Source organism: Odontesthes bonariensis, chromosome 15, assembly GCF_027942865.1.
Source record: "Odontesthes bonariensis isolate fOdoBon6 chromosome 15, fOdoBon6.hap1, whole genome shotgun sequence".
NCBI lineage: Eukaryota > Metazoa > Chordata > Actinopteri > Atheriniformes > Atherinopsidae > Odontesthes > Odontesthes bonariensis.
In genome coordinates this window covers 5,989,624-6,014,924 of record NC_134520.1, presented here as the reverse complement: position 1 = coordinate 6,014,924, position 25,301 = coordinate 5,989,624, and the positions used below count along the sequence as shown (strand labels likewise).

The following is a 25,301-nucleotide window of genomic DNA, read 5'->3' as shown; positions in this document are numbered from 1 at the left end:
GTTGTCTAACCTAAAATAAACCAATCCTTCAACATGCTCTCACATCAGGAAAAGCTTAACAGTTTATTTTCTAACAGTTTTTAACTTTTTTTGTGGCAGATCTCCTGTCTGAGGGTCAAATCAGAGCTAAGGAACTAACCACCCATGAAATTATGATTAAAAGATTTTAATTAAATTGATTTGATTACAATTTAAGCCAAACTAAAAACCCAAATTAGTCACAGATTTGGCACAAGAGAAGTTTTAACTGCTAACAGATTCAACATTTTATATGCCACTATATCTGCTCTCATCTGCTCGTATACCTAAAGACAGATGTAAGGAAGTGCAGCAGGAAGTGCAGCACATGAATGGAGTCATATTTGCTTACAGTGGAGGGTTGAAAGTGAAGAAACACTTTAATACGAAAAAACTGTTTTATGCAATAAAACACTTTTTTAGCAATATACTAATATTTCAAGAGAGCTTTCTTTTTCATTGATGTAGTAGGTGAAATGAGAGTCAAACTTGTAGTGCTGAGAGCAATTCACTGATTCTAGAATTTAATGAAGTTAGAAAAAAAAAATAGAACATAAAAGAGTCCATGGAGCAATCATGAAAATGTGTCTTTGCTTTATCTGTAAACAGCATCATCCACAAGCGTAGCCCTGTTTAGAGTTCCTCACTTGTTTAGTGTCACATGTTTACTTTTATGATGATATGAGGAATTTCTTGTGTCACCAGGTGCAAGGGACCCTTTTTCCTAGACCTTCAGCAAGTGAGACTTTCGAAAAAAGTTTTTCCACCTCCCGTTGTCTCGTGGCCCCCAATAATGGAAACTGGTGATTGCTGAGCACTTTAATACTGTGAGAAAGCAAATGATGACAAGATGTCTCTGATTTCTGATTTTTAGAAATCACCTAGAACTGATATAGTTCATCTAAAGAGAATATTTTGATCTGCGTATTTAGTCTTGAGTCTCCACACATTGGAAGTTAATTCAAAGCTCCTCTGAAAATTCAGGTAACTTTTTTTAGACTCACAAATCGCTTATAGCTATTGTCTACTAAAGAAGAGGTTTTATGTTACAGTAGTTCATTCATTGGAGAAACCCCCCCATTAAAAGAAAATGTCAGTTGGTGATGGCTGGCCTCCTGACATCCTCAGTAAAACAACAGACGGGAGGCTCAGCCAGAGCCCATGCACATGGTAATGTGAGGAATGCGGCCATTTCCTCCTTTGCAGGAAAACAAAAGGAGCTGCTGGAGCGCCTAGTCTCTCCCACCTCACGTAACAAGGATGGTGCTCCCTGTTCAGTCTTTATTGTGTTAACCCAGTCAGGCCAGGCTGGGCCATTAACAGGTTCAAATGGCGGGTCCTAAATGTCAGTCTTTTAGCATTTTCCTTCAAGTTTCGATCACACTGCAGTTATTATCAAGAGAATTTTTTTGGGACAAAAAATGCATCGTAGCAACCCACTGTCAAAAACACACCACTGTCCCTGTTGACAGCTGTGAAAACTATAACATTTGTTGTTCTCTTACAGTAAAACACAACAGTCTGTTTCTAAACGTATCTAGATTATCTGTAGTAGATTAGGAGGTTGATTTCTCTTTTAAAAAAAGAAAAATTTTGTGGGTAAATCAATTAAACATTTCTGTAAATGGCTGTAAAAAAATACTGCTGCCCCTCTCATGTGCTAAATATAAAGTCATACACATAAGTTTCTGTGGAGCTGAAAAGGTAGCATGAGCAAGCTTCACACTGTCCATAGATAAAATACATGTACTTTATAAATATGTGTAAATATATTTGTATTTATATATGACATATAAACATGTGGTGTGGCCTGAGTCACCACTGTCTGCATACTAAAATATGTTTGAGCAGGACAGCAGTAAATGATCAAAATGTTTATTATCTGTGGGATACATTTAAGTAATGTAATTTCCAGAGAATGGAATAACACAGTCACTCATTCAGGTGTTTGACTCTAAACTTGGTCATGTTGAGGTTGGGTGTACACATGAAAAATAATGATGACTTGTGCCAGCAAGTTTAGCACTGGTTCACAATGAGTGTGCTTTTTAGTGACAAGAGCAACAAAACTAGTGCTGTGTGGTATCAGTAATGGAGTTTTCCATTAACCTAACATTATGATTACATAATTCAGGTGTATAATGTAATAAAACTAATTTGATTAACTAATTTGATTCATCTGATATGATGTAACTAATTTTCCGTGAAGATTTCCTCAGGCATGTAAAAATGTCGTCTTAAAGCACTTTCCCACATTGTAATCAAAATTAGTGTTGCACTGCGCTGCTGGCTTGGGATGGTGATTCAACAGAATTGCTACACAAGGTTAATCAAAGAATACTGAATAATAAAGCAGCACTGGTGTGTGATGAATGTTGTTGATTTGATCTCTTTGAAGTTTCACAGTGCGGTGAGAATGACTATTTTGATTGTAGACTACATCAAATCTAGCAGGGACAACAGCACCGGGTTTCGCCCGGGGCGTAAATCAGTGTCAGACCGCCACTGACCACAAGGGAACACGTTACTCTAGACATCAACGTTGTAATCACTCCTCTGAGTGATTACAACACGCTTGCTGTTTGAGAGCACACAGGTAATTATAGCCCAGTCTCTTTGTAATAAAAAAAGGTTTTATAGACAAAGTACAGTTAAAAGCCAAATCTCTTGCACCAGTGTAGATTACTATATCCCCCCATCAGTCCTATTCTAGTTAACTACTTTTTTTCCTGATAGATAAAGAATGCATGCCTTTAATGACAAGCAAAAAGTTCCTCTTATTGCGGTCGTAGTGTCACCCTTTGTGTGAGGAGCTTGTCAAAGTTTTGTTACACATAGGCTACCCTTGTTTAAGGTATGTGGGATGTGTCTATATAGCAAACTGAAGCACACTATTAATGTTATATACATAAAACCATTTGTATGTTTTCATCTGAAGTCCATACTAAGGGATTTTGGAACCTTGAATTGTCCTTGCGTTCCATCTGCCTTGGTAATTGAAACTTAGAGCATGGAATGATGCCACACCAGAGCTGACCATATTCAAGTTCAAGTTCAAATCAGAAAGTTGTGTGATTTGCTGCTTGTCGTGATCAGAAGTTGACAACAATGCATGACACTGTATTTTGCACTTATAAACACCATAGCAATATATTTACTGAAAGAGGTACACAAGATACTGTGTGTGACTGAGACGCAAACTGACAGAAATGCTAATAAACAGGGACAGCCATGTTCGATTTCAAGGTCGGGACTGGAGAGATTCCTCCAAGTCGGAAATTTGACTTCAGAGGTAATTCCAGTTGGTTGTTCCTACTGGAAGCTCAAAAATTCCAACTTCCAAGTTCAAAAGGAAAGCACTGCCATAAAAAATTTTTAACCTCGGCCCAGAGCCATGCTAGCCATTTTTCCATGTTTCCGCTTTGTGTTAAGCTAGGCTAACCAAACCTCTGGGCTCTAACTTACAAGCCACATTTCTAGAAAACAGAAACAGAAACTTTAATCAATTATTTGTTGATTAGTTTGAAACATTATTTAACAGACACAAGTACAAAGGAAATGGTTTTCATTTTCCCCACTGACCAATCTTGTTGCCAGCAGTAAAAAGTTGGAAGAGCAGCAAACAAACAAAGAAAAGATTAATAGAATATACAAGTCATGCTGTTCTGGAACAGTTAACTTTTCTAGTTATGGGGTTTAAAATTATATTCCGCTGATGTGATGCTGATATGAAACTATATGATAAAACAGCAACAACACAGTGGTGTTATAAACCTTTCCTTATCTTGACAACCCAGTTTAATGATAACATGGTAAAACTGAATTGATTGTTATCAGTTGTTCAGCATTCTTAAGCAACTGTTGGACTTTAACTGCCATGCAAATCAACACATTCACCTGTGAATGTTTGAGATAAAGTAGCCTACTGTTTTTACAGACTGCACTACATTAACAAGTGGAGACTTGTTCATCCCCCACAACGTTAAGCCACCACATTGGGATGATGATTTTCATGCAAAGAAAAAGGGTTCACTCAATACCAAGACCCAACCCCCACCACCAGCTGATCCCAGTGTCTACATCTACATGTATGGTTGTGGTTGTGAATGAAGCACTGATGTTAGTGGTGGAGGGGAGAACAGCAGATGGCAGGGCTGCCCCGTCATGTCTGCTTTTTTGGGGAGAACAATGCATCTCTTAGAGCTCTTATTAAAGGAGGGGACTGGGATTTGAGTCCACGGACAGCTGGCAGGCAACATGCCTCGCACCCACCCCCTCTCCCACCGTGTCCACACACACAGACACACACTCTGCAATTATATGGCACGGGCCACAGCTTAAACATTTACCATGGCCAGACAAACAAAAGACTGTTAAAGAAAGGTCCATCTCTCAACTGTATGATGCTTTTTTTCATCAATACCTTAGTGTGGTGGTTATAATGGAATATGTTTTTAAGTTTGTTTATTGTTTCTATCATGACGCAAAATCCAGCTCTCAATACATTACATTTTTATCATTTTTGACAATTGTATTTCCTTATTGATCCATCTAATATAACCATCAGTTATCAATTTATCAAGCAGGCATAGCACAGAACTTCTCATACGTTAAGATGTGCTGCATAAACTCTATAAAGGAGTTTTTAACATTTTTGTAAAAAAAAAAAACAGGCTACATAACCTGGAAAACGATAATGAGAATTTATCATGATTTATTGACATTGTATTGACTAAAAACTCTGCATCTAAGATTGAGAATAAACAGAAACTACCATATTTTATGATAAGAACTTTAGATCGTGTCAAACTTAAATTTTGTTTTACAAACGCTCACGTTTGAACGTGAACTCTGTGGGGGTTTTTTTTGTTGTACACACAAACCCTACAAGTCTAACGCATACCTCATTCTTGAAATATTTCTGTAAAGATTTTATAGCACTGAGGTCGTAAAGTTTTACTGCACTTTATGATCTTTTTTTTTTTTAATCCTCTGCAGTCTCACAAAAACAACCCTGTTTTGCCTCTCTATAAAACTGTATGAACCGAAGAAACTTCGACGACTTCAAATTCCTAAAACGACACAATAACAAAAACAGCTCTTTTACATGACACAAGCAGCCAGCTGCGGTAGTGCTGCTGCTGTGAAACCAATTTTAGGGGTTTAACCCCGCCCCCTCTTGCCCTCTCCCCTGCTCTTCCTCCTCCTCCGCCTCCTCCCCTATGCTCCTGCTTTTGATCCCACAGGGACTCGGAGCCTTTACATTCCACTCATTCCAGCCTCAGCGAACAATCGCCTCTCAGTTATTTATTAGCGGCTCGCTGCTCTGCTCCGCTCAGTTTTGTTGCTGCTGCCCGTCGGCGCGCGCGCACATGTTCATGGAGGAAACAAGCTCTAGAAACGAGCTGATATTTTTCTAATAAACGCGGAATATTTAAAGGAGATCGCGCTACACGCCTCGCCGTGTAATGACACTTGAAAGTGGTAAGTTTTTAATTGTAATATGTACGAGATAACATTCCGGACGGTTTGTAATGTGGATGCCATATGACCCGAGGTGCCATTGGCTTCCCGTATGGCGCAGTTTAAATGCATGTGTGAGTTATTGACTTATGTTTTAAAGTTGAAGCCTGGTGGAGCGCTTGTGCTACGCTTGTATTTGGTTATTGTAAATGGGTATTTCAACTGGCATAAATCTTGATTTCCACTGATACATTTTTTTATCCCCATTTTGATTAAATTTAACTAATATATTCTCGGATTGCTTCAAGATTGTAATTTTTATTTCCAGCATATTTTGGGCAATATGTTGTGATTCATGTTAAACTTGTGGAACGTGTGTTTATTGTTGAGCAAGTGCACGTGCGCGTCTGTTGAGTGTTACACCTTTCTGACTGGAAAAGGTTACACATAAGTGTGTGGGCAATAAAACTGCATCTGTAGTGAAATCATTTCAAGGGTATTTCCAGCAACAGCTCAAACACTTACCGCAAAAAGTGTTGTGCAATAGTGATAATAGTAAGAGGTGATAAACTGTAATAGTGAGGAATTTGTCAGCAGCTCTGAGCTTTATCAGATTAAATTTAACACAAATGTGTTTGATTGATAAACAATCTTGTTTTCTTTGCAGACTTGTAATTTGTGACGTTCCCACACCACCACATCAAGGTTTGTTTTGTTTTTATTTTACACTTAATTCCCTCTGAGTGAAATGAGAACCTCCGAAGACTCCTCTGGAACGGTCCTGCACCGTCTCATCCAAGAGCAGCTGCGTTACGGAAACCTGACAGACACTCGCACTCTTCTGGCTATCCAGCAGCAGGCCCTGCGTGGAGGGAGCAGTGGTGGGTGTACAGGCAGCCCCCGCTCCTCTCTGGAGAGCCTCACTCTTGAGGAAACCCAGTACATGCAGATGTCTACGCGGCAGGAGCCTCAAGGCCAGGAGCACCAGGGGGACAGCCTGCACTCTGAGAGCCCTGTGTGCCATCTGTACCAGCTCCACGGGGAGGAGCTGCCAACTTACGAGGAGGCCAAAGCCCACTCACAGTACCTGATCTCTCAGAAGGAACAAGCAGAGCAGGACGGCCTCGGCATGGATATAATGACAAGCCAAAGTGAGGCACAGTGGGATTTGAAGAGAGAGCATGCTCGCTCTCTGAGTGAGAGGCTCATGCAGCTCTCTCTGGGGAGAAATGGACACAGAAACAGCCTGGCCATGAGCTCTTCACACAGCTATCCACAGCTGTATAATAATAATGTTTCAAATGCCGTGGCACCTGACAGACAAAGAACCCACCACTGGGTAGACCAGCGTGGACCACCCCCGGACTATCCTCTCTACGCCAGAGTTCCTGAATACATGCTCAGCCACTCGCAGGAGCATGTGCATTACCACAGAGACCCTCCTCCTCCCTTCTACTCAGAGCATCACAGGTAATGTTCATAACCACGTCCCATTGTGGAAGAATGACTTATTCTGACCCAATACAAAGCTTTCTTTATTATTTTTTTCTTGTGATTTTCAGCCGTCATAGTAATGAATTACTCATGTCTGCCCTCAACAGGTATGCGTCTGCTCAGTCTCAGGCGGCTCACAACGGCATCACCACAGCCTCTAACAGCAATGACATGTTGATACGAGAGAATGAGCGTCTCAGGAAGGAGTTGGAGGTGTACACTGAGAAGGCCGCCAGGCTACAGAAGGTGAGAGGTGGACTCAGTGGATGGAAAGACAGTAGTCTCTTGCCATGGCAAGTTGATAAGTTGTCTGGCACTAAATTTCATATATGCACTTATGTGTGGGTAGCTCACTTCACTGAGGAAGGGTTCAGAGTTTTCTCACTATTTCAGAGCCTTGAATGCCTACGGTTCCCATCTCAAAATCTGTGTCACATTGATTCTTAAGGAAATAAATGCCTTGAAACCAGGGACCCTCAAGTGTTTAGTTAGGATTTCTGATCTGATCTTTGTAGATGGTAGCTGCATGGTAGCTGCAGAATTAACCTCACCAAATAGCATTGCTGCATTAACAACAATCCAGACAGCGAATAGGGAATTCTCTCGCAGAGACTGATCTTCTTCTCACATTTTCTTCCCAGTTGGAGCTTGAGATTCAAAGAATATCTGAGGCTTATGAGATCCTGATGAAAGGCTCTGCCAAGCGGGAAACTCTGGAGAAAACAATGAGGAACAAACTGGAGGCAGAAATTAAGAGGATGCTTGACTTTAACAGAGACCTGAGAGGTATTTGTCCACGTAATTGCTAAGGCAAAACCATCTGCTTTTTAATGTAACTTTATAAGTGTGTATAACCAATATGTTACTTTTGCTTCCTTCTGTACAGAACAACTTGACACAGCTAATAAACACAGAACAGCCAAAGAAGCTGAGTGTACAGACCAGAGGCAGCATGTCTTTGTTAAACTCCTGGAGCAAAGTGAGTAAAATTTCTGCATTAACCTTTTCTAACAGAACCATTTCTCACACCATAATCCATGACAGAATAACGCTGATTTGTTAAGTCAGACTTCCCTGTGAAGTACTTAACAATAGCAGGAACATAGTTGAGCAGGGATTGGTTTCCTCCTACAGTGATGTGATACGAGACATGTCAGCACAGAAAGGGCTCTCTAATGTTAATGTAGACGCCAGCCGTTTTTCCTTGCTGCAGTAAATGTGACCTGGATTCCAGGAATTTTTTGGGGTTATTTCATGCCCCTCCATCCGTAGCTCTATCTTGCATCTCTGCTGACTTTCCTCCTCAAGGGGAACTAATAAGTCTGGGGCTCCAGGGTATCCTGACCTAACTCAGCAAGCTCCATCTCCTGGTTTGGATATTTCTTTACACCTTGGCTTAATTACAGTTGACTGGTTGTGAAAATTACATTCTTTTTATTTCTGTGCAGGATTAGGCTCTTTACCAGATTGATTATTGATGAGTTAAATGTTTCATTTCATTAGATGTTAAGAATCAGGTGGAATAACAATTGCAGTTAAAGCAATACTATGTAACATTTCTACCTTAAAATAAGGTAGAAAAAAATTGTGCGGCTAGAATGAGTTTTAATATTACGATTGGCCTATCTCCTATGCCCTTCGGGGGTCTGAGTTGGAAAAACTGCGCTATGTAACTTTGCTGGACCGGCCCGGGAGCTGAGCGGAAGTACTTCGACTTGCTTTCTGGCACACCTACCGCAAAAACAAATAGACCCCTCTCACGCTCCCAGGTACATTTAATTACTCTTACCTTCTCGGTTGACATAGCTTGCACCTTTTGACTCCTCGCCGGTTCGTCAACAAACGTGAAACGTGAAAGCGAAAGGGTGTTGTATTTACGACAGTGTAACCGTACATTACCTCCAAGCCTGTAGGGGGAGCTCCATAATGGGCTTTTTGAGAAATTACATTGTATTGCTTTAAAGCAGGCCTGTGATTGTCTGGAGTCATCAAATTATTCATATATTTCAGTGATCTTGCCACAACAGAGGCAAACCCACAAATACCAATATCATAAACAGTGGAGTTTTTCTTTTCTCTTTCTCTCTTTTTTTTTTTTTTTTGTGACGAGAACCACTTGAGCTATATTTTGAGCTGCTTGTTTACTTGACGTCCTTAGAAGCATTCCAGAGCTTTTGCCAGTACAAAGCTATGCTTGTGTGCGTAAGTGGATAAGAGGAAGTCTGCATTCCATCCACAGGCATGCACTTGTGTTGTGTAATCACCCCCCCCTTTTTTAAAGTGGCACAGGAGAGCCATATAAACTGGCTTTCCTGTCTAAAAAGTGCTCATTAAAGTGTGGACCATGGTTCCATTAATAAAGGACAAATGTCTTATTGTAATGTCACTTTTAGGTTTAGAACACAAGCTGAAATTGTGGTTTCATATCTTTTATTGCTGAAACATGCTTTGACAGGTACAGGTATTAATGTTTCTTGTTGGGTAACGTTCCAAAGAAAATGCAACTCCATGAGTGATTGTTTCGTCACTCAACTGACCCCAGCAATGACAACTGAATTGTCAAAACATTCCTTCAACCCCCTTCAACAACCCTTCAACACCAACCCCCACCCCCCTTCAAGGATTATTTCACTCATTATTATTTCACTCATAACTCTTCCAATAACCTGCTGTTTTTGTTTTTAACCCTTCCGTTTCTCAGATGAAGAGCAGCAGTGGGAGCGTGAACGCCAGGAGAGGCAGATTCAGCATCTGCGTGTGTCTGGGGAGGAATGCCAGCGGAGGCGAGAGCTGTTGGAGCAGGCCCTGGCCTCAGCGCAGAACCGCAACCGGCAGCTGGAGGAAGAGCTGCGGAGAAAAAGAGCCTACGTAAAGAAAGTAGAGAGGCTGCAGAGCGCACTGGCTCAGCTACAGGCAGCGTGTGAGAAGAGGGAGGTGCTGGAGCTGCGGCTGCGTACTCGGCTTGAGCAGGAACTGAAAAGCCTCAGGGCGCAACAGGTTAGAAAATGGCTATTAAATCTGCAGCTTGAAGGAAGAGTTTGAGGAATATGCCTGTTGAAGATGTGGCTCTTATTTCTTTATGCTAAACTTGAATCTGCAATTGAGAAATTGTAGTTTAGCTTAGCTTAAGAACTGGAATCAGGTCAAACAGTCTTAAAGTTTTTGTCCTACAGGTGAAAAGCTAAAAAGATAACACCACATAGTTACTTTTGGTGCTTACGTTCAACTAGTTGACTACTGTGTGCAGATTTATATCGAATTGATTCAAAATAGTACAGCAAACAGGGCCACTTTCACACAGCAGAAGTGCAAATAAGAAGGACCTTATATTTATCCATTCAACTGGAGTGGAGCCACTCATATGGCACTGGTCAAAGGGCCTAGTTAAAGCATTGTTCATACATTACTGTCCATGCCAGTGGAAAAAGAAATCTGAAAAATGAACACTGCAGGTTTTACCCATGACTGAATATGCTTGAAAAACATGTGAAACAATTGATTACCTCGTAGTTTATTACTCTGTTGTGTCTTTCCTCTCAGAACCAGACAGCTGATCTCACAGCTTCGGAACTTAGTTCGTCCACATTACAGCAGCAACTGAGGGAAAAAGAGGAGCGTATTCTGGCCCTCGAGGCAGACATCACCAAGTGGGAGCAAAAGTACCTGGAAGAGAGCACCATGAGGCAGTTTGCTATGGATGCTGCCGCCACTGCTGCAACAGAGAGGTATGATGAGATGATGCCACTGTATCAAAGATGAAATCAACCGATTGTTAATCTGGTGAAGTTTAGGGATTCAGTCCATTAACAGCAGTCTGGTTTACTTCCAGAGATACAACCATTATCAACCATTCACCCCGACATTCACCAAACAGCAGTTTCAATGAAGACCTGCCTTTGTCGAGTCAGAAACATCAGGAGATGGAGAACAGGTACTCCTCCGTGTATGTCTTTGTTACCCTTTGATGCCCATGTATGACTGCTGTTTGGAGGATTTTGGATTCATGGCGTACTTCATTTGTTCAGAATTCGAGTACTCCATGCTCACCTTATGGAAAAGGATGCTGTGATCAAAGTCCTCCAACAGCGCTCCAAATGGGAACAAAGCAAGCTGGAGAAACAGGGGCTTCGTCCGGCCAGATCCGTCCCCACCATCAACACTGTGACCAACAGCACAGAGTGTAAAGGTGAGCTTTAATTTCTTACTATTCAAACCTCACAGAGGAAACTTGAATCTTCAATATGACATGCTATCAAGCAACAACTGGCATAGCACTCAATGCCAGAGAGAATGTATGCATCCTAAAAAAAAAAAAAAAAAAAAGTAGGGAGTGGGAGACAACCGTTTCGTGTTACTCAAATAGACAACTTGTTTTTAAACTGGAATGCATATAATCTCTCATTCCAGAATAGCCTGATCCAGAATAGTCATGGGAAGAACAAGGCAGAGCAGATGTTCTGTGGTGTGTAATTGTGGATGTAAAGCGGGTAATTAAACAGTGTCCTGTCTTTGTCTGCATTTGTAGGAAAGAGCCTCTCAGATGACCAGACAGGTGCTGCAGTGCTGAAACAGCCATCCTTTGTCGTGGCCAAGGGCCCAAACCGAGCCTCAGGCACCCAAAGTGATGAGGCCCTACAGGAGTGCGGGGTCACGGCAGAGCCTGGCAAACTTAAGCCAAATGAAGTGATCTCCATGGCTTCCACTGGTGGGTTTTTTGAGTTATTACACATCACTATTACTCGACCTACTGTGCTGCTCATTTTAAGACTATCCTGTCATTACTATTTAAAATGTAACTAGACCCAGGGCAGACTGAAGATTGGTATTTATATTTTGAGTCTTGATGATAAAATTAAACCAAGGTCATCTCTAAACAGTCAGCATTGTAGTGGTATCTGATTTACCATATAAGCATTATTCTTCTAATTTGCTCATTCAATCTTCACTTGTAGATGCCTCGGAGGAGCCAAAGGCAACGCTCAAGATGCTCAAGAGTATCGACAGTTCAGATTCAGAGGCATTTGAAATCCTCATTTGAGCTCTCACTGTAGCTCAGATGGCTGATTTGGGACAACCACCACTGAAAGAAACCTTTGCTGATGTTAAAGACCTCTAACAACGTCTGGCTTAAAACAACGCATAGAGTCGAGTGTGTGGCTTGGTTTGATTTGAAGATCTGAGCTATCCTTCAACTTTTTCTGCACATTTCATAAATGGACAGTGGGAATTCTTCAAGGTACCTGGACAGTATTTTACAATATGACAGGAACTGGGCTGCTGATGGTGCATGTTATTTCTTATTAGTCATGAATTGTATTTGGACTTGTAAAAGCTGCTCATGTAGTGATGTGACTTTTTCTGTTTGAGGGGTGACTCATGTTAGTGTGGTCCACTTTTTAAATTATACACAAATGACTCACTTTTTTTGGGTATACCAACATGATTAGTCTGCTTTTTGTTTGGTTTATCTTGAATATACTGTAGCATCCCTAAACCATACCCTTTAAAAGTAATGGGAATATTTATAATGATAGTCAGAATAAGCATGCTCTGTGTTTTAATGCCATATTTGAGGATTGTTCTGTTTCACAAGACAGCTCAAACTTAGATTAACAGTTGTTCCTCTCTTTAAAATACATTTGAGGCCCCTTGCTCACGACTCAGTTGAGGATTTGGAAACTTCCCTTGAATGTGGAGCTTGCAGAACGCCTGCTCATTTCTGTCTCAAAAAAGCCTGCGAGGATTGACAGCGTTTCACTGGGGTCCAATTTTCCAGATCCCGGGTTAATGTTCGGGGGCCCCAAATGGCGACTGCCCAACATTTCACTCCCCTCCGATGACACACTGGAGCTAATCTTTTCACATTCCTCCAGTGCTCCAGTTAAAGAAAAAGGCTATCTAAAGTCTGACCCCTCGGCCTTGTTAAAATGGCCCGCATTCTCCACATGATTCCTTTTCTTGGACTGGTTATTTCTTCTGAGCCATGGTAGCTGGTTCTACCATAAGCATAGAAATTATAAACTATAATTGGCCTGCATTTGCTGGACTATTTGTTTTCTTATATTCAGCTGTGTTTTCTCCATTGCTCAAGCATCTCACATTGCTGAGTAGACTATATACTTAACATGGAAATTTCTATTTATTTCACCCTGCTTAATGTAGGATTACTGAACACTGCTGAATGTAGACTACTGTTTTCAAGGAATGTGCTTTGTATTTAACTGGAATTTGCTCTGCTCTGCTTTGCCACTACAATTTGACATGAGTGGATTTCCAAGGAAGCTCATGCTCTATCATCCAGTTATCATTCAGTTTTATCACTAATGTTTTGTTATGTTAAAAACATGTATCAATAGAAGTTTTGTCTGAAGTGATATAGCATGTGAAAGCTCACATTTAACTGGTTTTCCCCTTCAAGCTTGTTCATCATATTTCCTATCAAAGGGCATCTGCTGGTCAATGCCACATTTTAGTTTGAGTTACTGTCATTCGTTTAATTTGGAATGTTGTTGAAATGAATGGCTATTTGAAGTGAGAGAAGTTAATATATTTTGTTTGTTTATTTTTCATTTATTTTATAAATGAGTAATTGTTTTGTTTCTGGTGCCAAAGATGTACTCTATGTTTAAGTTATAACTGATGACAAATACAAGAGGCTCTGTTAAGGTGCCTTGCTTCAGCTGGTTGACCTAATTTGATGTTGCTGTGAACTTTTATAAAGGAAGCATTGTATGCCTTGTAATGTCACAATAATGCATTAAAATTCTTAATATATGTCGGGCAAAAAGTTTTCTGTTTTAATTTTCTGCACTCTTACTGAGGTAGGTTTATATATTAATTGAAAATGGAATACAAAAACTACATTCTTTGACGTAAACTTTGACAACCACTTGCAGGGATCACTGAAACTTGTCAGTTAAAGTTAAAAAATTGACCAAAACTTCACACTCATAAATTCATTCAATACACTTTTCAGTGAATGTTGAGTGTTAGAACTCAAAGAGATTTTAAAGCGAGAAGAGAAATGACCAAAAAGCCACAAAAGAAACAAACAACTTAGCTGACTGAGTAACATTAGCTACACAGTCCCCCTAGACTTTGCTAACGTTAGCTCAAATTAGCTGCTACAAGTTACTAATAACACCAGCTACAATACTGTGTCCGCTAATATTCTGCCTTTGTTTAAATATAGCCTATGTTGGAATGCTTTATTTTTCATTTTAAAAGGTATAGTTTATTCACAATCTATCAGTAATTATAAAATTTGGATTTCTGTCAGAAATTTCTAAATGAGGATGTTGTGGTGTACTTGAATTCATGGTGGAGGATCAATGACCCATTGAATTTGGTTTGCACTCCACAAACCATTATTGTTAAGTAAAATCCCAGGTTTGAATTTACACAAACACTCCACACTCTAGATGATTCAGTCTTTTGAAATATAATTCAACAATGACATGGGTGTTTATCATTTGGGTTACAAAATGCACAATAGACCATGGCCATTGTAACAGACATTTTACAAATTGAAGGGAAGTCAATAGCTTTTAGTGAGGAAATGCAAAATTAGTTTCTTACAGTGATGAGTTTTATTTCCTTGCCCTGTTTTATAATCCTTCAGCTTCTTGTTTGGTTTTATATCGTTGGTTCACTTTCACTCTTAAACTTGTTTCATTTTTATTGCAGACAGGTGTTGGTTATGTGGGATTGCCACACTACGTCCTCCAGGAAAATTGCAGTGGCAAGCAAACATAGGGAAGAATTTAGCAGTCGAAGAATTACATCCCATAAAAATTTGTCCAGACCATTTCCGATGTGGGATTTGCTAACCATCCATCCATCCATTTTCTATACCGCTGAATCCGTCGGTCGGATCGCAGGGGCCTGGAGCCTATCCCAGCGGTCAATGGGCCAGAGGCAGGGTACACCCTGGACAGGCCGCCTGTCCATCACAGGGCCACACAGAGACAAACGAGACAAACAACCATACACGCTCACACTCACTCCTAAGGACAATTTAAGAGACAATTTGCTAACCAGTAGCATATTTTTTGTATGATATCACTTTAAAATGATCTGCTAAACGTTACAGAGCCCACAACTGTATCAGTTTTTTCTATTAAATGATTCATCTATTTCCAAACAACCCAGACAAATCTTGTTAGCTGATGTGACTGATGCTGACTCTTTGTTTTCTCACCACACATCACTGTGGAAGGAATAATATATACAAAAAAAGAATACCAGCACTCACTGATGCAGAGTATTTGAGTATAAAGGGGGACCTCACCTCCATTGAGTGCTGGTATTCTGTTATTTTTTGCTCTTTCTAGTCGTGTTGACGACTCAAAGGGCTTTTACACTAAAGTCACATTCACCCATGCACACACACTCACGCACACACTTTTACAGCTGTCTATACAGTGTTACAGGCAACTCGGTGCTTTTTCTCGATCACATACAATCACACACCAGTGAATGTGGTCAAGGGAAGCTGGGAATCAAACCACTGACTTTTCACTTGGCAGATGACCTCTCTTACTCCTGAGCTACATGCGCCCCAGTTCTCAGTTCTGATCCAGCCCAGTCTTTCTTTGCTATGCTTGGTTGACAGGTGATCTATTCATGTCCAATAGATCGTATTGTGTCTGTTTCAGAAGAATCCAGAGGTGGATACCTTTAAGGCGTGTATATCAAGTGCATGCCCCAAAAAAGTCTTGTGTTTTCTCTTAATCTGAGTATCTTTATGATGTTTACCTTCAGCCCATGAGGACTGCACTAATACAGTATGATCTTATTGTCTATTTGGAAGTCAGAGTTTCTTCTTGGTATGTGCATTCTTATGTATTTCCAAGCTGCTTTGACATGCAAAACTCCATATGTAATCTTTGGCTTTTTAAGTAAATATTTTTCCCTTCCTTGTTACCCTAGTGAGCTTGGAATGACATTCCACAGATACCACACATTTTCCTTTGGCTGCCTTTTCTTTTAGCCAAGTGCCACTTTTCTAAGCTGAGAAAAGCAGCAGTAATAAATCTGTATCTGTTGAATACCATTTTCAGCTGGGACACATATGACACCATGGTGTCTGTGATATACCATTATTTTGGTCCCATCTGTGTTCACACAGATCACATTTCAGATATTTCCTCCTGCCTCTGAAGTCAGTACATGTAAGACAAAAGCCCCCACCTAACTGTGTGGGTCCCTGAAGGGAAAAGGTTACGTGACTCCAGACACTGCCAAGTTTGAACTGCTGCACAATAAGGGGTTCATTCCTGAAGGAATCTCAAGGGTCCGAAACTCGTCGTCATCCAGCCAAGTTGAAGAAAAATTCAATAAACGTGCTTGCATTCCACACACATCTGGACATTTGCTTAAATTACTGTGACTCCTGTCAGCTCTAATGCATTTATCATCATTATGTTTTGATCACTTTTGACCCCTGTCAAGTGTGAGGGTTCTGACTTTACCACATCAGTCATGTGAATCAAGGATTTATGGTCAGTTAACTAATGATGTGAAATAAAACATTTTGCTTTGTTTTGATTTTTGCATTTTCTCCACAATTCCATATTCCATACACATACAGTTAAGTAAGAAATTAAATGAAAGTAGTGCACTATTTGGATCATAATGTGAGATGCAATCAATGTGTCTGGCATATATACAGGAGACAGTAACAAATCATATGACTCATTTTAATCATAATTTATACTAAAAGCCTGTGTAAAATGCTTGGAAAAATAACTGTGCTCTGTGTTTTGCCTTAATTTCCATGGAGATCCCAAAACTTCCTGTCTACAGCAGTCATGGAATGTTCCCCCACCCCCTAACTTTTCCACATAAATCAGGGCAAAGTCTTCTAATTTTAGGGCTGTTACTTAGAAGATTCAAAGCATACATAAAAGGCTATTTGCACTAAACTCCAGATCTGATTCAATTGTGACATTGTGTGGCTAGTAAGGCAAAAGGTATGAAGGTGTTTTGCTTTAGGCGTAGACAGTGGTTTAGCAGCTGGAAGAGCACCACACCTGTTTTGCTTCTCTGCCTCACCTCTAACACACCCACCTCTCACCCTTTTCTTATGAGATAATATGGTTGGTAGTAAATGTCATCAAGTTAGAACCGTTAATTATTAAGTTTACAATTTAAATTATTATTAACAATTTAAAAGAATAGTTCAACATTGTGGGAAAGTGGTGCAGCACATTTGTTTCAAACCAAGATGCTTCCTGGTTCAAGTCTTTCCGATGGCTTCAGCTTTTCTGTGTGGAGTTTTCACAGTTTTCCTGTGCCTGTGCATGGTTTTCTCTCCATGTAATCTATTTTCCTACCAAAGTCAAGAGAAATGCATATTAAGTTCATTAGTAATTCTAAGTTTGCAGTAGTTTTGAATTTGAGACCTCATATGTGACGTCTCTGTGTTGGTCAAGTGATGGACTGTCCACCTGTCTCAGGTGTACCCCACCACTCACCCACTGTCAGCTGGGGCCCCATGCAACACTAAGCAGGATAAAGTGGGTACAGTAGATGGATGGATGTTCATTTGCCTTCTATACAGGCCAAAACACAAAATTGTGTCTGGCCCAAAATTTTTGACTGCATAAGTTGTCTTCACAGCGAATCAAACTACATGTGAGCTAAAAAATTAAAACTGGGTGTTCACATTCTTGGACCTATTTCATTCAAGGAAATCATAACTTGTTCTTTACACAAGCAAGCCAAAAAATTGAGACTTTAAAAGGACATCTGTGACAGGCAGGAGCTGACTCCTGTGTCCAGTGAGGGCGCTAGCTGAGTTTTACATTTCAGCCGGAATTACTTGTTTGATGGAGCTTTTATGTGATGATATTATTCAAAAGTGGGTGAATAAATAAAGCTTAACTGCAACTGAAAAATAAATCCAGAACTTAATTTGAACCTTTATTGAAAACAGAATGGTAAAACAACAAGCTCACACAGAAGGATATGAAATATCAAACACATCAAAACTGCTACAGTGTGGTTTACTTAAAATATGATTATTTGTATTGCGTGAAACCTTGAAGATATTTATTTCTCTCTACAAATGCCTTTTTCATTCACACAATCTTCTTCTCGCAAGCTCTTTTCACATCATTTGGCGTCTTGATATAATTAATCATAGAATCTTTAGAAGGTTGCACCACTCAGTTACAATAATCACTGTCTCCACCTTCCATTATTTGGTTTCAGAGGGATTTCAGAGGGATTTCAGAGGAATTTGCTTTCTTGAGTTAATATGTTACAGCATGCTTCTCTGTCTGCAAAGTCTTTAACACAAACTAAATCTGAAAAACTGTCACTGTTGATCTAAGAATGGATTTCTTAAATATTGATTTATTTGTGTACAAAAATGACAGGAAAAAATAACTCCATAATTATTCTGTGAAGCCAAAGTTCACAGAGCTATTTCTTGTCTGAAGAAGTTGACTTCCTTGTCATAATAAACGAAGAAACTTGTAAACCTAGACTCATATTCTTTATCATTTTCATTAAAATTGTTGCATTTAACTGTCAATCAATGTTTGAATCTCCACACCGCTGGTTGCTTTCTGGGTGTGTGGGGAGATGATTAAATTGGCATGTGTGAAGGAGGTCAGAAAGGGCCAAATAACAAATATTTTGTCTAGACTTTAATCAGGCCATGCATAAGACAGTGTCTATTATGAAACATACTGTACATTAAGCTTGAATGGCTGTTTGGCTGGTTACAGTCTGGTCTTCTTGTGGTTTCCAGTGAATCAACTAGCCCTGACAGACTGATTCACTTTCTGAGAAGAAAGAAGAGATGAGTCAATAATGATGGGTGTCTGGAGCAACACCATAATACGTGCAGAGAAGGACAATCTCCGAGCTACATGAAGACAGCGGCACCTGAGTTAGTGGGGAAGGTCAGAATCTTAAAACGGACATCTACAGTGTCTATGAATAATTGTCAAATTAGCAAAAGGGAAGAAATCATTTAGGCAAAGTGCGAATAATTGAAATTAAAAAGATCAATGTTTGATTTCGGCTCTTTTTTTAATACCCAATCTTGATAAATGTATTAGCATTTCCCACGATCATCACTTCTCGGTGAAAAACAAATTCCTTGGCTTCTGCTTCTCAAAGCAACCCACATTATTTTCTCAACTAATCAGCAATAATATCTAAAGAATGATTGTCATGAGCTTTTCACAATCCCCAAGTTAAAGCAACATACCAGCAGGTGTATGTCAGTGAGTGAGTGAGCAAGGCTGGGAAGTTTAGTAGGCATGCCTTAGCATGCAGGAATGGCTTTTATAACCCTTTATGGCCCAGGTGTATGTGACTGGTGAGTTGCTTAAGGAGTACTGATGGATTGCGGATTGAACAGTGGTCATTGAGCTGCTGAAATAGAAATAGAAAAATAAAAATAGAAATAGAAAAATACTTTATTCATCCCCCAGTGAGGGAAATTCAAAAGATCAGAAAAGTAATTCAAAAGAAAGATTAATTATATTAAGATACCATATCTATTTCACAGATATAAGAGCAGAATTTTTCGTTTTTTCTTATTTTATTTTAACTTGATGATGATTTCTAATAATTTACTAATTAAGATAAAAGCAGAATACAAAGCAGCATACATAAATGGGATAACCAGAAGAGGTGACAATATCCGTCACATTCTAGACCTTAAATATTTTTGTGATGGAATAACAGAAAATGTTTTCAACTGTTATTTTAAAAACAAGACTTAAAAAAGAAGACTCAACAATAAACACTAAGCAGTCATGCTAGCGTTTCTGTGAGGCTTTAATTAGCATGCTAACAAGCTAAAAAAGAAGTCAAAGCGAAGGTCAATTATGTGTTTGTCATGTGTAGTGTGTTAGCATGCTAAGATTTGCTACACAGTACTACCACTGTAGCTTATGAGAATCTGAATAATTTCTCAGGTTTTTTGTAATACCAAAACTATGTTAGACAAATAAAGATTTTGACCTTATGTTGGTGCTAATTGATATCACAGGCTGGCATTGCGAAAGTCTTTCCAGTTCATCTAGAGAGAACTGAAAGAGCCCTCTGAGCTGGAACTGGGATTTCAGCTTTAATTTTATTGTCGAAATCTGAATGACATGCACTAAAACATCTGGGATAACATTTTCTCTTCTTCTTCCTCTTTTTTAAATTTGGAAAAGGCATTTTCATAAAAACCCATCAAAACAGAAATACACAATTGGTATTTTCCATAGTCCCCTCCCCCAATGTTTATGGATATGGGTCTACAAATAGGAGTCTAATCCTCCATATTCCCTTCTCTGTAAACATGTCCTAATATGCTCCGCTGAATATACAGATTTAGAACATTTACACACAAACACCCTCATTTGTCTCACATTAAAATTCGAACTTTGTAAATTTGAACCGACAGAGCTTACATTATTTCCATCAAGAAGAAGAAGAAGGTGGCATTAGGCTTCAGAAGGGTCATATAGTCTGCTCGGGTTGGGTTTATAAATCAAATCCATTTTCCCCAAATTTTGTAAAATTTTACTTTTACAAACTTAAAGAATAAGGCAGGTCTGTTATTTCCAGAATGATCCCCTGCCTATCCTCCATTGCAGGTGGTATTGGATTTAACCACTTCCTAGTAATGGCTTTTTTTTTACTTGCGGCAAGAAGGGCCTAAAGCAGCTTTATGTCCCCCTTTACTTTCAAGCGCACAACATGACCCAGATACAAATTTTCAAAGTTCAGGGTTTTTTGAGTTTTGAACACAACACAGCATTGTGTTGTGAATGCCACTTCAGTACTGGTTCAATTTGGGGCAGCCCTAAAATACAGGAAAATGGTTTGCCTCCAGAGAGGCACATTGTCTCTCAAGTCTTTGAGTTTGTGTTCTTGTTTTTTTCTTGATACGGAGATTTAAAATATCTTCTAACATTCTTCTAATAGTGTTCTCTTCAGTCCATACAGTTTGTTGAGGAATATTAAAAACTACAAATTTCACCCCATACTTCCTCAGAAAGCCTCAATGCTGCCTCCTTTTCCCACTTTTCTTTAATACTCAGTGTCCTTTCATTTTTAGCATGAAATAGCACATTGTACAATCTAGAAATATTTTGTTTTAGAGATGAACTTTTTGGTTAACAGCTAAAAAATATTATATTTATATATAAAATAATATTTCTCTGAAGTTATATTGCACTCATAGGCATGTGTTACAGAATTTGTCTCATATGTGTAGACCAAAGCATGTGGTGTGTTTATAGTCTAATTTACATGAATATGGAAATATATGCAGGTCGTGTGCATCAAAGGCAAGACATGAAAGAGAGCCTTGGTATGCAGTGATATAAACTTAAGAAACTGCTTACTGCCATAATGCGCATGTGCAAGTACTTTGACGTTCACCTCGACTGCTCTTAGGGCAGTTATTTTTCTTCATTACAACGATTTATTGCTGTGACAGGCCCATGGATAAAAAAAAAAAGCCTGTGTGCCTTGGGTACAAGTTAAGCTAATTGTGTGAAAGTCCTAGGTTTGATCCACAGTGGATTCTTCATTCTTTTCCTGCTAATCCCGAGCTGTGAATGCTAAATCACAATCCTCAAAAACCCCATGAATACACATTTCATCATCTTTTCACAGTTGACCATGGCTATTTTTTTTAAATTTCCTTTCAACCAAACGATTCTTTGTCAGTGAAGGTAAAAGCAAATCAAATTCAAGCTTTTTCATTAAACCCTTTGCTCTGGAGAAATGCAAGTTATCAAAAAATGGAATGGGATTAATTTTCATGACATACATATCTGCACTAAATTTTACATAAAAATTTATCCAATAATTGTTTTAATATTTATTTTTTTAAATCTCTTTTTATTAAACACAAAACAGAGTTACATTCTTGGCTTAAGATACAGATTTTTGTTCTTTTATACATTTCAAATTACACCCGTTACTGAGTCATTAATATACACATATGCATCTTACACCAGAAAAGTGGAAACAAAAAATAATAATTATCATGACAAATAAAAAGAAAACCATCAGAGAGTAACAAAACAACAATAACAATGTATATGCATATATGTACACACATTCCTACCATACAAAAAAGAAAAAAAAAGGCTTACACGATTTATATGTTTGATATCTGTAGGTCTTGGCCATCAGAAGATGCTTTACTCTTAGGGGCTCTCAGGAAGTGTCTTGAGCTTTTCAAAATATTTTATTAATGTGTTCCAAATATCATAAAAACGGTCATTGGACCCTCTTAATGTGTATTTTATCTTTTCTAATTTTAGATACAACATTAGATCAGACATCCATACAGATAATTTTGGTGGGCAGGAAGATTTCCAGTGTAAAAGAATTTGTCTTCTAGCTATCAACGTTGAAAATGCTATTATATCTTAGAACCTAGAGATACTTATACTATCAAGTGGCATGGTTCCGAAAATTGAGGTATACATATTAGGCTGACATTCTATTCCTATTACTTCAGATATTGTTTTATAGACTCCAAACCAAAATGAGTTCAAGGATGGACATGACCAAAACATATGTGTTAAAGTTCCAGGGGCACTATGGCATCTACTACAATTTTCATCCACGTTGTCAAATATCTTTGCCAGTCTAGCTTTAGAGTAATGCAACCTGTGTAAGATTTTAAACTGGATTAAGGCTAAACGTGCACAGGATGTAGTCCCATTCACCCTACGCACAGCCTCCTCCCATATACTATCTGGAATTGCCTCTCCCATTTCATTATCCCACTTAACTTTCAACTTATCATGAATATTCTCCCCTTGTGAGGTGATTATAGAGTGAATTCTAGAAATGAGGCCCTTTAGATCAGGATAAAGTGCAAACATATCATCCAAAACAGTAGACTCTGGTTCATTTGGAAAGTTTGGTGTATCAGTAGAAATAAAGTGGCGAATTTGTAAATACCTAAAATAGTCTGAATTGTTAAGATTAAATATTACACAAAGGTCATTGAAACTTGCAAAAACCCCTTCCTTATAAAAATCTTTAAACCTGACAAGGCCTTGTCTTTTCCATCTCAAGAAGGTTGCATCTATGTTAGCTGGAATAAATGCCTGATTATGGCAAATGGGCGCCTGTATGGAAAACTGAGATAGACCCATATATTTTCTAAATTGATGCCAAATACGTAAAGTATGAGTCACTACAGGATTTGAAAAATATGATGAAATGGATAGTGGTACTCTGGAGGTTATTAATGCTGGGAGCGATGTTGAAAGGCATGAATTATTTTCAGCTTCACACCAGACATAATCTGATGACTGATACCAGTATAGTATTTTCTGGCCATTAGCCGCCCAATAATATATTTGCAAATTTGGCAATCCCAAGCCTCCATCAGAGCGATGTTTTTGAAGAAATGTTTTCTGTATTTTGGGAATTTTACGTGCCCATATAAATGATGTAATACACTTATCAATAGACTGAAAAAAAGATTTGTTTTAATATTTAAGTGACATTTAGCTTGAAGGACTTGAATGAATTTTCATCACTTGGGCCACAAGTTAAAATGACAAAGATTAATATTGTGATTGTAACTTAAAGGCAGTGTCTCTTAGGGAAGTTAACAGAAATCATATCTGCTCGAAACTAGACACCATGTCCACTTATTGTTTCAAAAGCCAATGGATATTTCCTCTCTGAGATTTACATGTTACTTACGGAAAGTACTTCTGAGGTGTTTTTTACAGCTATAAAGTTGAGCACACACAATGGTACCTCTGAACATAAAGCCGGTTATACAGGTGACAATTCAAGAGCTAAGTGGCTTTAGGAGGCGTATTAATCTTAAACCATACCGTCCATAATGACAGATTTTCACATGATAACAAAGTATGATCTTGTGATATTGATTATATAGTGACATGATGCATTTGCATCAGCGCATCAACCTCCACTGATGAGATCCTCTTCAACATTGCTCAGCCCTACCGCTTAGATATCCTTCTGTACAAACAAGTGAGAGATCTGTTGCTTGCTTGTACAGAGGAATACAGAATACAGGCCACAGCATGAGCCATCATTCTGCTCTTACTTGACCTGTAGACAAAAATCATTTGGTTCCAAGACATTTTTATGGTTGGCTTATGCCCTCTAGTGTTTTAGTGTAGGAATCGTAGTCACTGGTGCACTAGAAAGTCCTTTTGCAAAACTGCATTTTGCCAGAGTGCCCAGGGAAAGCTTATTATTCATAGAGGTGATTCTTCCTATTGGTCAGTGATTTAGGCAAGAGGAGTTGGATTGGTTAGGGTTAGGGTTAGGGCAATAAAATTTGGATTGATTGAGATCAGGGCAAGTCAACCAGAGGAGGGCAGATCATATTTTCCTGGAGGAGAACGCACTAAAGGTTCAGATTGGAACACAGTTGCAACATTTAAGGTAATTCTATTTTCAGGAAAGTCACAGCCTCTTGAGGGACCTGCAAGGCAATGGTCACCTGATCATTTTCACTATTCACTATAGTGTTTTGATCAGTAGCAAAAGGAGTCATTAAATTTATACAAATACAAATGCCATTAAACAAGTTCAGTAATCTATTTTAGACAGATCTACAGTGTTGATTAGGATGACTCTGTAAACTACACAGGGTGTAGTAAAGGCCTAAAATTGCATTAAAGGTGGGGTAGGGGTTCTTTTTCTGGAGCATTTTTTTACATATTGCTTGAAATCCTCTTCACACCCCCATTGCAACCAATTAATTAAAAGTTTTGACACAAAAATGAAAAGTTTTAGTGGCCTCTAGAATGAACAATCCAGGAAAAACAGTATCCAATCATACTGAACGGACCGTTAACGATGATTGGATTCTGATGCGTCTATCAAACTGCAATCTGCTCCTCCCTCCCCCTCCTTCCCCCTGTGCGCGTACCCTTCTTCGTGAACGAAATACGCGTGCCCAGAAGCTTGGCAGGAAGCTAAACTAGAGCCAGCTTGGCTAGCACCTAGCATTATTAAACATATAGTTAGCATATACTAAATACTAAATACGGCAACGATCGATGCTTGCTGTCAGAACAGCGCTCGTGCACCTTCGTGCTCGTGAACAAGCATTGCGCATTCATGTACTCTAGAGGCGTGGCTTCGGGGGGAATCTGAAGAAAAGGGTTGGGACTTTTGACCTGTGTATTTTCAAAATGCAGCTTCGCTGGACTCAAAATCCAGGATCTCCTACCCTACCTTTAAAGGACTTTTAGAAGGTTTTATAACTTAACACATTGTGAAGATTTTCTTAAACGTGGTATTCTCTTGAATAAATTTTCCTTGAACTTCCTTTAACTACCACATAACCC

The 25,301-nt window shown here is 39.1% G+C and overlaps 1 protein-coding gene across 1 annotated transcript; it reads left to right on the top strand.

Annotated features, from left to right (window-relative positions):
• Positions 1 to 5,082: 5,082 nt before the first annotated feature.
• On the top strand, positions 5,083 to 13,762 carry amotl2a (angiomotin like 2a). The gene is made up of 11 exons (XM_075484846.1): positions 5,083 to 5,502; positions 6,149 to 6,951; positions 7,083 to 7,221; positions 7,617 to 7,761; positions 7,862 to 7,954; positions 9,677 to 9,972; positions 10,516 to 10,700; positions 10,805 to 10,906; positions 11,001 to 11,161; positions 11,501 to 11,680; positions 11,928 to 13,762. The coding sequence occupies exons 2-11, from the start codon at positions 6,230 to 6,232 to the stop codon at positions 12,011 to 12,013; spliced, it is 2,109 nt and encodes a 702-aa protein (XP_075340961.1). The 5' UTR covers positions 5,083 to 5,502; positions 6,149 to 6,229; the 3' UTR covers positions 12,014 to 13,762.
• Positions 13,763 to 25,301: the final 11,539 nt, after the last annotated feature.

Excerpts from the sequence above, each read along its gene's own strand:
- amotl2a (XM_075484846.1), top strand. The coding sequence starts at position 6,230 with ATGAGAACCTCCGAAGACTCCTCTGGAACGGTCCTGCACCGTCTCATC. Across the intron at positions 9,973-10,515 it reads AAAGCCTCAGGGCGCAACAG|AACCAGACAGCTGATCTCAC; the intron begins GTTAGAAAATGG and ends CTTTCCTCTCAG. Across the intron at positions 10,701-10,804 it reads GCCACTGCTGCAACAGAGAG|AGATACAACCATTATCAACC; the intron begins GTATGATGAGAT and ends GTTTACTTCCAG.